Source organism: Nasonia vitripennis, chromosome 2, assembly GCF_009193385.2.
Source record: "Nasonia vitripennis strain AsymCx chromosome 2, Nvit_psr_1.1, whole genome shotgun sequence".
Lineage (NCBI taxonomy): Eukaryota > Metazoa > Arthropoda > Insecta > Hymenoptera > Pteromalidae > Nasonia > Nasonia vitripennis.
The window spans coordinates 23,949,067-23,963,360 of record NC_045758.1 but is presented as its reverse complement, the minus strand read 5'-3'; the positions used below and the strand labels follow the sequence as shown (position 1 = coordinate 23,963,360).

The 14,294-nt window shown below is 37.8% G+C and overlaps 1 protein-coding gene across 17 annotated transcripts; it reads left to right on the top strand.

Moving 5' to 3' along the window:
* Positions 1–1,880: 1,880 nt before the first annotated feature.
* Positions 1,881–13,885, top strand: LOC100680032 (large proline-rich protein BAG6). Of its 17 annotated transcripts, none has more exons than XM_031924102.2 (22): positions 4,301–4,824; positions 4,932–5,048; positions 5,218–5,338; positions 5,884–6,069; positions 6,173–6,368; positions 6,566–6,675; positions 6,886–7,204; positions 7,282–7,405; positions 7,494–7,694; positions 7,809–7,995; positions 8,138–8,254; positions 8,437–8,644; positions 8,726–8,982; positions 9,071–9,157; positions 9,228–9,282; positions 9,372–9,477; positions 9,545–9,842; positions 9,934–10,067; positions 10,144–10,455; positions 10,773–10,877; positions 11,109–11,160; positions 12,064–13,885. In XM_031924102.2, exons 2-21 carry the CDS (start codon positions 4,986–4,988, stop codon positions 11,127–11,129), a joined length of 3,207 nt encoding a protein of 1,068 aa, XP_031779962.1. In that variant the 5' UTR covers positions 4,301–4,824; positions 4,932–4,985; the 3' UTR covers positions 11,130–11,160; positions 12,064–13,885. The 17 variants fall into 17 exon arrangements, with proteins under 17 accessions (XP_032453017.1, XP_032453021.1, XP_031779960.1 ...); XM_031924101.2 differs by having other exon boundaries at positions 10,752–10,877; XM_032597126.1 differs by lacking the exons at positions 4,301–4,824; positions 11,109–11,160 and adding an exon at positions 1,881–2,243 and having other exon boundaries at positions 5,218–5,335; positions 10,752–10,877; positions 12,064–13,106.
* The last annotated feature ends 409 nt before the right edge of the window (positions 13,886–14,294 follow it).

The window sequence follows — 14,294 nt, the reverse complement described above, 5'->3', positions numbered from 1 at the left end:
CAATTGTTCTAAGCCCATTGTTTTGGTGTTTAATGGAACGATGACATGCAACAAAAGTATTTCTCAATTAGCGTTGAAATCACAACTGGCTTTCAACTAAGAATTTAAAAAAAACGTCAAAGTATTTAAGAATCCTAAAAAAATCGGAATTTCGAGGTGGTCAACCTGATTCAAAACAGAAAGTTTAAAAAACGAACAAATAACACAAAGACGCTCCAGGAATGTCTGCAGCGCAAGATGCTTCTATACGAATGTTGGCGATGAAATGATCGTTATGCAAAACTAAATATAATCATTGATATACTATCGACATTTAAAGGTCCTGGAAAACTCGAGCTGGATATAATATATAATTTAATTGAAAAACTATAATTTACAACGTAGAATACGAGCGATAAAATATAAGGGACGCCCACTTAATGAAATGAATATAATAAACGAGAGCATTAACGACTCAATTTTCAGCAGACCGGTCAGCTTTGCGAAATGAGCCGCGAGTAAACCGTCGACACGGGGCATTATACCGATACCAGGCTAATGAGCATCGTAACAGGTATGCAGACCTACCACTACATGGCATCGCTCGAATATAGAAAAAAATCAAGCCTGAAAGTCTTCATATAGGCTTTTCTAACGATTATTGCCTCGTCGACAGCGTCGCCAGTGTATACACGCGCGTCGGCCGGACTCGCTGTCGCGACGTTGTCTACGCACTCTGCTGTTTCTCTTTAATTTCCTGCTTGCCTATGTAGCTTGCTTCTCAATAGGCGTCGCGTCTCGCGCACTTTTTCCCTCCTGGTTCACCGTGCCGCGGTGCTTTGCCGACAAGAGATAAGGAGCCGTTATACGCTGGACTAAGATTTAAAAAAAAACAACTATTTGGCTACTATTTGGCTATGCAGATTTGTCCGAAGGCTCAGTAAGAATGCGGGAATAGCCGTAACATACAACTATAACAACTGATACATTTGCAATAATAAAGATCCAGAAAAATACTTGTATTGTAAACGCCTACTTGATCGTGTTTAGAGACTACGTGTTCTTGGCCACCTAGACTAAATTATTGTTTGTATAGTATATAGTACCTTTCATTGCGCAGTTACAACCCGTTAATGAAATGATGACGGCGGCAACCATATTAGACGTATGATCGACCCTCGAAATCAGGCCTTGAGCGCGGCTAATTATCGTTAAGTATACGCGAATCTTCTGAAAAGGCAAACATTGATGAATCTCGATGTAATTCAGGCGCACTAAACAAGCCAGCAGCAGCAAAGTATATACCTATAGCTCAGGCGCGAGGACAAATCAATGTCTCTCCCTCGAAAGAGACATCTAGAAGAACGCGACAAATTCGGGATCCCTGTGAGCCGTCAGCCAGAGAAAGAGATCTCCGTGACGCGACTCGAGTTTGTCTTGGCGAGGAATCTCTTTCTCCTCTCTCGGGGACATTACATACATAGTATATAAATCGCAGCTTATACGCGTATTACATATAGCTCGCGCGCGTGGAATCGGTTTAACGAATGCGAGAATGCGGCCTGGCGCCAACGACGCGACGTCCAGTGTGTATACACGATACAGGGAGAGGAGCCGAAGAAAAAAAAGGAGAACGCGCGCGAGTTTACGCGACGAGTGGAAAAAGCGGCACGGCGACGCTTTTCCGCGATCGGCTACTCGTTATAGTCCCGCGACTGATCTGCGAGACGGAAATCCTTCGATGCGTGTACAGAAGTTTGATAATGCATGCAGTTTAGCAAAAAGCGTACTTTGACCTTATAAATCATCGACCAAACGACGACGACGTGTAAAAAAGCTTGTATCTGCAGAGCGCGAATCGCGTCTACGATATATAAGTAGATCGGATCGTCAATTAAATTACAGATCAAGCTCGCAACAGCGGTTTAGCAGTGTATAAATACCCCGCGTACAACTGCACGCACGATTATAACGATGTACGAAGGGTGAACATCTAAAGACAAGAAAAAAGCTCGACGCGCGATGAAGCATCGATCAGACACCGTCGGCGCCTCTCCGCGACGCGCTACTTGTCGATCCTGATCCATCATCATTTTCCCTCTCTCTCTCTCTCTCTCTCTCTCTATACTTATAGCTCGCATCGGCAGCGTGATCTCTTTTTCCGCGTCGCACTCGGTTTATTCCTCTTCCTTCGCGCGACGAGAAAAACTCGGCCCAGCTATGCGAGGTAAAGAGAGCAGCGCAGAGTACAACAGTGCACGCAGGTATGTACCTACATAATTACTCACGCGCGAGCACGTGACTGCAAGCACACGCGCGCTGCGGGCAAAAAGGGCTCAGCTGCTGACGCGGACGAGTGCGGCTAAATCGAGATGGGCGTTTCTTTTTATCCCTCGATTCGCGCGTGCATACCTACTTGCTTCTGTATAGGATGAGCCGGAAAGGCGACATTTTCCGTGTCTGCCTTTAGATCTCCCAGTATTCGCGGTGTCGAGGCGTACGTGCGTGTACCGATGTGTAGCTGTGCGTCTGTTTCTTCGACTTGGCGTGCTTGGGATTCTGAAGGGATGAGAGTCTGCATGGGGCCGGTTAGAGTGCAAATTAGGCTTTTGAGAAAGCCCGATTAGTCATCGCGCGTTTACTTACTCGCGCTTGGGGAGAAATACAGCTCTGATGCCTATTGCACTTATTAGGAGTGAGCTAATTTTAATGGGACTTTTTCTGGCCGATGCCTTGGCGAGAGTCGTTAGATTGTGCTTTAGAGAGATGAGAAGTAAAGCTGATCTATTGCTGTCAAAATTTCAGTCAAAATTTCAGTCAAAATTTTATTGAGTAAATTATAAATGATTTGACTTGCATATTTAATTGAAATCATTGACTCTGATTTTGATGATTTTTTTTAATATGAATACACCCGATAATTGTGATGAAAATAATCTTCAGAAAATCTCGATCTGAATTATCAGATGATTTTTGCATTTCTGTGTGAAACGGGAATCGACCTCGCTCCAAATTTCAGTCTTGCAGTAAACTCGAGCAATCATAAAACAAAACCATTCTTCTCCTTTCGCCTTTCGCATATAATAATATATCCCCAATAGAAAATTGATTAAAAACATCGAACGCGTAACCCATCGGAATATTTACGAGCAGGATTTGCTCAAAGCAACTCGCACATTTTTCCCGCGTCATAAACGCGCGCCTAAGCTCCTCTCTTGCAGAGGCGCCGAGCTAGGCGCCATAAGAAGCCGATCACCGCGAGAGCATATACATACACACAAGGAATTTAACACTTCCTGCATGCGAAATTGGCTCTCAAGCATGTATGTACACACCGCTACATTCGCTCCGATGGCGCCTCATCCTGAATGACGCGATAAATAAGGATATTATACTGGTTTCTTTGTCGCGCATAAATACGATTTTTGCAGAGCGCGGACTCGGAATCGACGGCGATTTTTTGTTCTCCCGCCTTTTGCCCTCTTTAGGCTTTTATTTTCGGCGCTGGATATTTTTAGAATTGAGATTATCGCGCGAGGAATCTGTTGTGGCTTTTTTCTTCTCATATATGTACGTTCGAACGGGAGCCAGCGCAGCGACACGCGTTTGTAAAATAAGCTCGTAAATTATAAAAAGGACGGTTATAAGAGTTTCGCTTTTTTTCGAAAGGATGAGTTATGCGGGTGAAAAGAGCGAGTTGTGGCTTTATCTCCGTTTAGTCATTCAAACTGAGCGCCATTGTTTATTCCCTGCGGATTAATTTGTGTTTTATATTTGGAGATGGATATGGCTGTATACTGTTGGTAACAAAGATCTTTTCATTTTTTGGCGCCATACGTATAATTCGAGAAAAAAATAAATGGGCGAATGTTTCGAAAATACACAAGAAACGGTATGTTGTTCTCCGAAGTAAATTTTTTCGCACAAATAGATACCAATAGTGGCTAAAAATAATTGATTACCATCCATAAAATTTAATTACCCTGTAACGTGTGCACATATATCTGAATACGGAGTACACGTCATATTTATAATTACTGGCTTTTGCCAAGTAAGAGTATCGAAGCTAAAGTATCGCGACTGCTTTTTTACATTTTTTTTACATAATTAATACGTAAATAAATAAATAAGAAAACCTAGTTTGTCATGTCCCATCTTCCACGTTGACTTTGCTATTTTTATTACTTTAGCAATAGCAAACATTCAAAAATCACGACTCGTTGCGCCATCTGTCCCTCGGCCGGTAAAGCCTCATCATTATAACCTACTGGCAACGAAGGCTACTGGCTACTAAGCCTAAAAAACTGCACTGACTGCAGAGGAGAATAGAAGACAGACACCGCTGCATGTTTCGCGAGTCGCGAATTTTTCGTGAAAAAATAAGATAAGCAGCGGACCAAGTCGATCGTGCAGCAGTCTTATACGACATATAACAATCCAGCAGATCTATACAAAGACCAAAAATAATATCAGTACTCCATAGAGATCGCGCGTACGCGCATAAAATCCTGCTCAGTGCTCTCTCGACCGCATATCGCGTGCGTTGTAAAGTAAGATCGACGTCACACATTTATCATCTCCGCATATCGCAGTCGAGAAAATGCGCGCCGCGACTAGCGAGTGATACCTATACCAATATCCGCGAGCGAGCTTCGAGAGGCATATTTCTACGCGTTCGTCTATTTCCGAGAATCTAGCGCCCGCGCGCGCATCAGCACCACCGCCGAGCGGACCTAACCTCAAAGAGAAAGATTTTCCTCCCAGAGAGTAGAGGACATCGTCGTGTTTGCATGAGTGTCGTATACGAGAGCCCAGTGCCGCTGTTATATTTTTTTCAAGTAGTAGGTATATATCGTGAATCACGCCGCGTATCTATAGCGGTCAAGCTGCTCTGTACGTGTCGCGGATGGGATTCTCTAAATCTCTATCGAAGCCAACTCTTGAATTTGCAGATTTCTATCTTGTTCTGAGGCGGGCCAGATAGGCTACTCCACTACGTCGCAAAAATGCTTGAAATAACAGTGAAGACCTTGGATTCGCAGAATCACAACTTCACCGTTGACGACGATGTAAGTTGCACGACCGTTCAGCTACTCGATTTTGAATTGAAATGAAAGATTCACTTGGTTAATTGTATTATACTGAATTTGGATTTTCTGATGAGGTTTTACAACTCGGTCAGGTGATCCTCAATTTGTGTTACGAATGATATACTATGTTGCTTTGCTTTGCGTATAGATCACTGTACGTGGCTTCAAGGATCACATCGCAGAAACGGTTGCTGTAGCTGCGGAATCACAGAGATTGATCTACTATGGCAGAGTCTTGCAGGATGATAAAAAACTCAATGATTACGGTAGTATGTTTGGCCATTATACATTTTCATTAAGATTTTATTTATTATTTGCTGCTGACATTCAGTATTGTTTTGCATTTATTGTGCATCATTAGAATTTGGAAATTTGTCATCCATTACATGTCGTCTTTACTTGAGTTTACAACATTTTTACATATGTGATGCAATCTCATTGCAATCTGTATGTCTACAAATAGTAACATGTGTATATATGCATAATATATTTACAGTAATATTATAATTTTATTGAGAATATTCGCAGTATTTAAATACATAAATACTTTGTACTAAAAGTTTTAGGTTAGATCTTACAGATTCAACCATTTTCATGTAAATCTTTTTTTAAACTTATTCTATGAACCAATGATTTGCAAAAAAGTAAAATAAAATTATCTGTTATCTTAATGAGGAGCTAAGAATCTACGAGACATTATTATTTTGTATAAATAGGTTATACTTTGTTATATTTTAAAGAAATATCTTGTGAATAGAAAAATTTTCCTGTCATATTCATCTTTATTGTAATATATCATTGAATTATCTAACAGATATCAATGGAAAGGTTATACATTTGGTGCAACGAGCTCCACCACAACCTGAATCACGCAGCAGTAATAACGATGGCCAAAGACAAAATAACAGCGTACCGGTAGGCAGGATATATAGAAGCCATGTTCACCCAAATGCAATGTACTTGAGTGCAATGTTACCTACAGAAGTTGTTGAAGGTCCTGGTAAGTCAATGTTATACTCGTGTATTTTTAAGAATACACAAGAATTATTTTATTGGTCAAAACTTCTTAACAATAATCTAAAATTCTAACTACACTTTTTAAGGGTTACCAACACCTCAGCTAAGCAACACTCTATCCAACAGTCGGTTGGTTTCTGCAAGGCGTATGCTGAACAGAACTATACAGTTAATGGATCGTTTAGATGATCCATCTGTGCCTCTCCATTCTAGCCCTACAGAAAGCAATGCTTCAGAATCAGGACCTCCGACTTCAGCACCAGAAGAAACAGATCAAGACAGGTTCACTTCAGAATAATAAAAATAGAATAGCAACAAGAATGAATGAAAATAATCGTTTTGGTGTCTAGAAGCTTAACTTTTAAATTGCGAATCAGCAAAAATTATTTTTAAAGGTTCAGCCTCTAATTTGGCCCAAAATCGAATTTATTTTCTAATACTTGTTTTTGTATTTATTTTAAAAGAAATTATATTTTCAGTAATGTAAATGGTAATATAAACAATACCAGGAACAGAATGGTACAAGCAGCCTCGGAAATAGCTGCTGCTTTTTCTGCAGCAGCTCTCATCAATATTAGATTGTCGCGTGGTATGCATATCATTTATTCTAAAATAATTTTAAAAAATCCATGTGTAAAAGAAAACAGACTTACCACAAAAATCAAATATGATTTTGACTTATTTTCAGTCACAATAGTAGAGTGAATGGGTGTGAATGTTGTGCTGTATATTCTTTAAATATCTGCACTATGCATACAAAATGTATAAAATTCACTCATTTTAAATTATGATCCAACAGATAATGGTGAAAATGGAGGAAACGTGGCAGGTTCAGTGAATGTAATTGACCCAAGTCAAATGGAGCAGACTGCTCAGGCTTCAGCTCAACCAATGGAGTCTGAAGCATCAGAGCCACAAAGATCGGAACCACAAACATCAGAACCAAAAACTTCGGAAACCAGTAAGTCAGAAAAAGAAAAGGCAGAACCAGGAAGATCAGAGTCTGCAAGACCAGAGACTCAACGGCCAGAAGCAGAAAGATTAGGATCGCAAAGGGCTGATGCTTCAACAAGCAACAATAATGATAATCAAAACGCAAGCAGACGATCAACTCCTCAGTAAGTAAAGATGCGTATACGTAATATAGTATTAGTTGTATGATGAATAAAATCTGATCTGAATGTTATATTCATAGAGTTCCTCGCCCACCCCAAATGGCTGAATTATTAGAAAGATTAGTCAATACCCAAGATCGACTTAGGCCGTACATTGAACGCTATCGTGTATTAATGTTGGCCGATCCTTCTCTTACGCCGGGAGTAAGTAAAAAACGAAGCGAAATTTGTATTATTCAGTAGACGAGATATTTTAATGTATAACTAATGAGTCGTATTTTCTTTTTTTAAGAGTGGGCCTGAAGGAGTTGCAGAAAATCAGAGGATAGTAGACGGCGTGAGCGAGTGTTTGCATTATTTATCACACGCTTGTCATGCATTGAGTGATATAATCGTAGATATGGGTCAACAACCTCCGCGAAATTTGCGTTGCCGCCCAATTATAATACAGCATTCTGCTATTTTACAAGCTGGAATACCTATTCAAGTTGAGGTAAGTGTCGCGCCAAAGATAAACATTGCAGTATATTGATCAATATTTTAATTTAATTTTAAGAAAAATTTATTCATTTTTACCGGGACTAAAAGATATATTTTTTTAATTTAGTCGCGCGTCAATCTGTCGGCACCAAATGCGACTAACAACAATAACACCACAGATGATGGAAATGAAGCCACTCGACCATCATCTCCTACTTCGGCAGCATCAGATCAAACTAGTCGATCTAGTAATGCAAACAATCGATCAATGACGCAAACTGCAAATGGTCATCAAAATCAATCATCTTTACTAGGTATTCAAATTGTCACTTGTCACAGTAAACAGACATGATCTACACCAATTATTTTTTTATTTTTTTAAGTAGAAACAAATGTCTGTTTTGCAATGAATACCTTTTATTGGGAATTAAAATAATAATAAATTTTAATACCAAGGTACTCTGCTAAACCTGCCAAGCAATGTAGAGTTGACCATGGAGTTAAGTCCTCAAAGTGCAATGGACTTAAGCTCTCCAAATGCGGCGGACAGTACAGACAATGAACAGGGTCAAAGTAATACTAATAATACTAATAATAATAATAATAATAATAATAATAATAATAATAATGATGATGATGATAATAATAATAGTAACAATTATGGGAATGGTACATTTTAATCACTATTAAATTGGTGGTACCTAAATCTGATTTTGTCCTCAATGATATTGTAATCTATGCTTCTTTCTGTTTAGTGGGTGCATCTGGAGGTTTGTACTCGATGTCTCCACCCTTTGCGTTGATTCGCGACGCGTTGCAAAGTGTTTTAAGTGAACGACACTCACAGATGGAAACATCAAGCGGATCATCGATGAACATGCCATCGAATATTCCGTTTGTGACAATCGTAGGACAACAGATTGATTTTGGCACACCGAATTCTGGACAAAGTACACAAGCTAGGTAAATCATTTTATGTCTACTATTCTGGAAACCAGATTAAAGAAAATTCAAACCGATCTAAAATAATTGTTTATAATTTAGAAGTAACATCGGCACGCACCCAACTACGTCTACTCAGACACGCAGTACAGCGCGACCACACGTACTACATCCGCACACGCATCCGCTGGGCATGGGTATGGGAATGACACAGAACATGGATTTCGATCCGATTCTGCCATGCCATTCGCACCACATCCGCAGAGCACCACCGGCTACGGCTAACTCTACTTCTACTTTCCAATCGAATCAGGCTAATCAATCAACGACTTCGGAGAGCCGTAGTCGATCGCAATCTGGTAAAGTTTCGTTAAGCATTCAGGTTCATTTAAAATTTATTTTATTAAATAAATCAAGAATAAATATTTTATGTGTTAAACTTTACAGCATCGCGCTCATCTACCTCAGCGAGAACCGTACCACAAACAGTCAATATGCGTGATCTTGAAAATGATGGTCAGACCTTAGGAAATGGTAAGGCGAAAAAATCAAATATTTTTGCATCCATCTATGTGTTAATTAACAAATATATTTTCTTGTATAGGTATAGATATAAATATAGTTGGTGGAGATTTACATATTTCGTTAATTGGAAATATGTAAGTAAAAAAAATTCTTTCCAAACGTGTTAGCTTTAAGTTTATAAATATAATAATATCGTATAAAATTGATCGTTGTTTCTTTATAGGCCTAATACTAGTGAGGTACCGTTAGTAGAAATATTAAGGTCGTTTAATCCACGTATTGAGGAAATAACAGAAGAAAATTTTTTGATCGCCCTATGGCTATTTATGGTAATCATTTAACGTTATTGCATAAAATAGTATTTTAAATAATTTACATAATTACTTTGATTTACAGTTAAGAAACGTAACGTTCGGAGGCCTGATGCAACTCGGCCTAGGTCAGTCTGGACCTCTGGTCAATCTAAGACGGCGTCTTCAAGAATTTCTAGAACATTCCTTCCCCGATGCACTACAAACTACTACTCTTCAGGACCGCGTTCTTGAAGAAATCGTAACCCTTAGTCGGCCGTACCTTCAAGCTCTCTTTGTACCTGAAATAGAAACAGCTAGCAGACAAATCGACATACCAGCAACAGTTGAAGCTTTGTTGCGAACATTTTCTTCTGAATTTTTAAAACTTTTATTTAACAATGGTAAATATCACTATTGTTATAGTCTAAAAAAATTAATTCATGTCATATATTTGCGAAATAACCTTGTTTGATACTGAAATATACTTTTTAGACTTCGACAACGCAACTTTTGCCCAAGAAACCGTTACATTAGCAAGAAAGTTGGAAGATCAATCCAGTGCAGTTTTGCGGCACATACTTGAAAGAAGAAACATTTCACTTGACACCATTATTTCTCGCTTTGTAGTATGTTTATTAATTTAGACTATGCCTTATCATGAAAATAATTTTTGTTTCTTAAATTAATAAATTATTTGTTTAGAGTCAATTTATAGGTGAACACCCACTTTTACAACAAACTGTTCTTGGAATTCTTAGCACGAGAATACGTGCTTTTGCAACGAGAACGACGCAAATGACACAGTCGGAAATCGCATCCCTACTGGTGTATAAAAATCAGCCGTCCGCGCCACCAGCTGAATCATCAGAGCCGATTCCGAGTAAGCCACGGGTGAAGACCGAGATTCAACCAGAGGATCAAGCACAAGCTCAAGCACTACCCCTACAATCAGAGCAACAGCAATCGCTAAAGAAAGAAATTAAAAAAAAAGATAAATTAGAACTCAAACCGGAGGTGAGATTTTTTATCTAATCATCAGTTTGCAATGTAACTCACGGCTTTATAACAAAGCAATGCCGTACATTTTACTTATTTTTTATAATAGTCATTCTATTTTTCTGAGTACTGAGAAATGTATACTAAGCATCATAATATACGGACATTTTAAATTAAGCGCGTTCATTTTTTTTTTAATAATAATAAATGTTAAAGTAAAAAAAGAGAATGTTTAACTTCGTTTGTATCATGCTTAAGCCTTTCTTGGTTAAAGAAAAATTCAGATGACATAATAATGTGAAAATTTCGAAAAGCTTTTCTTACTTGCTAAACAGGCTATGGAAACTGATTCACTGTCTGACAAAAAGCTGGATGATCCAATGGATTTGAACGGAGAAGAGATTCCAGAAACGTTCCCAGGAGCAGAGCATTTACCTCCTGTAAGTAATAATACAAAGGAAGCAGTACAAGACATTTTAGCTATTTAAATTACAATGTTTAGCCGTTTTTTAATGATTTAACTTCCTGTAAGTCTGGAAAAGTTTTTTTTTTAATTTTCTAAATGAGTGCATACTTTTCACCATTTTGGGCCTAATAATAACATTTACTTCTGGGAAGTTGAATGATTTGTTTGTTTGAAATAATATAAGGATCTAGTTCCTCTTACGTAGATTGCAAAATTAAATTTGTGAGACGATACAAATGCAGACACAATAAATCGAGGTTGGTTTAAAATATTTTAGAGTAATATTCACTAGTAATCACTTTGCTTTTTAGTGAATATTTTCAGCAACAAATGATGAGTATTACATTCATTTATAGCACAGTGTGGCTAAAATCCGCTGTTAAGTCACGAATAGGCGAGACTTACGGACTTTAGCAATCTGTGCTATAAAATTTTATACGATACTCTTGACTTAAATGGTTCAGTTTTACACGGCGCAGTTAGCACCCGAGCGTAGCGAGAACCATTTAAGTCACACGTATCGTAATGTACTATTAGTTCATTGCTATAAGCATATAAATAATTTCAGTGATGTAGAGAGAGAGAGAGTTCATCCACACTCATAATAAAAGCTTCCATCAAAAATGAAAATGTGCATAACACGGGATTCTTTCAGTATGAAAAAACTACATTAAAAACTAAAGAAAGATATCAATATAACAAATATAGACTCTTCACAGCTTTTTCAGCAAAATTAAATATACGGTTTTTTTCTTGAACAAGGTAGTTTTTAATTATTATTACATTGCAAGTAATATAAGTTTTTTACATTGCGTGCTGTTCATATCAAAACTTGTGTTTACTTTAAATTTATAGCATGTGTGAGAATTAACTTAAATTTATTTCGTTTATAGTCATTGTTATCTAATACACATCATTCTATTTGTTCAAGCAATGTTTAAGTTTATTTTACAGATGCAAAATTAAAATCTTAGTTACTAAAAGCAACGATATTAAGCGCACTTGTTTTAACCCTTACTTTATAGCGTACACTGCGATCTAAGCCTATTTTAAACAAACATAAATAAACAAAAGCACATTATCTACCGATACTAAAGTACTCTTATCTTCTAAAAAATCCTTTAAAGGGTCTAAAACCTTTTCTTCTTATAAATCTACAGGAATGGGTGCCGATAATAGCTCGCGACTCGGTGATTCAACGTCGACAGACTCAGCTACAAGCCCAACAAGGTGGACCTATCCCTTTCAGCGATGCTTACCTCAGTGGCCTGCCTAGCAAGCGGCGTAAGCTGATTGAGCAGCAAAAGCCACAGCTCCTGGTGAGCCCAACAGCAAACTCCACAGCGATTACCGCATCCGTCGAACGATTGGTTCGCGAGGGTATTGGTCACACGCAGCTAGAGGAAGCTGAAGGAGCAGCTCACGCGGTGGCCGCAACGCCTGCAGTCAGAAATGCTTTCGGCCAGGCGATCAAGGACTGTTTACACCCCGGAAGACTCAGGACGCCCGACTTTCCCAACTCGGCGAGGTTTCCCAACGCCAGCAGACTGTTTGCCGACCAGAATAAAGAACAGAAGGCCAATACGTCTGCCACGACGGCAAACAAATCGAGCAAGTAGGGCTCGGGGCTCATTAAAACGAGAGACTCTTTACCATCGCCGCCGCTACTACTTTCTCTGGTGGATGACAGGCGGGCTGCTCTCGCTGCCCTTTGTTTCTGTTTTCTCGTGCTCGTCGTTAGTTTTTTAGCAATTCTCTGAGTGCACTTTTGGGATTAGTCGGGTCGAGCGAACCGATGAAAGCAAGCGCTCGCCTCGTAGAATCCAGAGTTAGTGTGCGTGGAGAAGAGTGTAACGTGCTGTCTATGAATGCGGGAATTTTTAACAAACAAGAGAAAGAAGCTGAGATAAACAATGTTGCGTACGATGGGCTGCAAAGTAGTTTTTATCTACTACCATACGATTATTTTTTCTTTTTGATATAAAAAATATATTTTCCTCAGTGAGAAGTGATGTATGCAAAATCTACTACAAAATATCTGCGACAATTTTCAAACATAAAATGTAACGAACAGTAAGAAAGAAACTACTTTGTATTAGAAAGCAACATTACACCAAGATTTATATTTTATCATATCCAATTATTAAGAAAATCGTAGCATTCTAAAAAAACTTCGTAAAATAAACATTTTGTAATAATTTTATTACGGTTTTATAACATTTTTTTAGAGTGCTTCCGATACCTGCATACTTTGTATAGTTGTGTGCGGTACAAGTTGCGCAATACTTTTTTTCGATGTGTCAGCAGTCAGATCACCATATCTTTTATCGCATCTAATACTGTTGCAATGATTTTGAATTTCATTAATTATACAATTAATTTATTTTTATTTTACGTGTATTCATTGCGTTAACTTCTTTCTTTTTCCCGCTGTAGTATGTATTTGTACACAGGACACGAAGAAGCTTCAATCAAAGATATAAATTGACGGATGAAAGAAAGCGGAATTGTGGCATTTCGTTGTCCTTATGTGTCATCACGTCTCCAATGTTATGATAGAATTATACAAGAAAAAAGATAACTGGCGCAAGTATTTGTGCTTCATCGCGGTTAATTTAAAACATCCTTAATAATATTAATAAATATAAATATGGTAATAACAATGATTATAGCAAAGTGTTAAATAACTCGTTTCGAGCTAATGCTGCATATTACGTGAGCAGTAATTACTATTGAATAGAAAGTATGACAAAAATATGTCGTGAACAGTTAACATAATCTAATGTACGCGTATGTTCGCTGCTTATAAAGATAAACTAAAGGTGATAGTTTGTACTTTGAAGGATTTGCCGATTCTTTGATTACCTAAGGATTATATGGAAATGAGTTTGCAAAAACCTTTATATTATACATTATATTATTTTCACCATGGTTATCATTTAATAACACTTGAAATAAAAACCAGTTTTTCAGTATGATCAACTACCAAAAAGTTTTTTTTAATGCCGAACGTGTGTTAACAAACAACATGTGCTCACGCGCTTAATAATATTTTAATCGAATATTACACTGACTCACTTTTATTAAGTGATTAATTGTCATTTTTAATTTTCAAATTCTTGGTTTATATTATTTGATACTAGAACGTAAAATAATGTTATAACAATATTTATGTAGAGTTTGTTTTTTGCACTAGCATATACCTTACACAAAATGATTGAAAAAAATTCGACGTATTAAAAATAATATAATTGTTTATTAAATTTCAATTGAACAATTAGCATTTTTAACGTACTAGCAAGATCAATGCGCGCTCTGCTTTATATTGAACATTTTTATAGGTTAAAAACAAACTATCGCGCACGTCCCGCCATCTATCTCGTAATCTTAT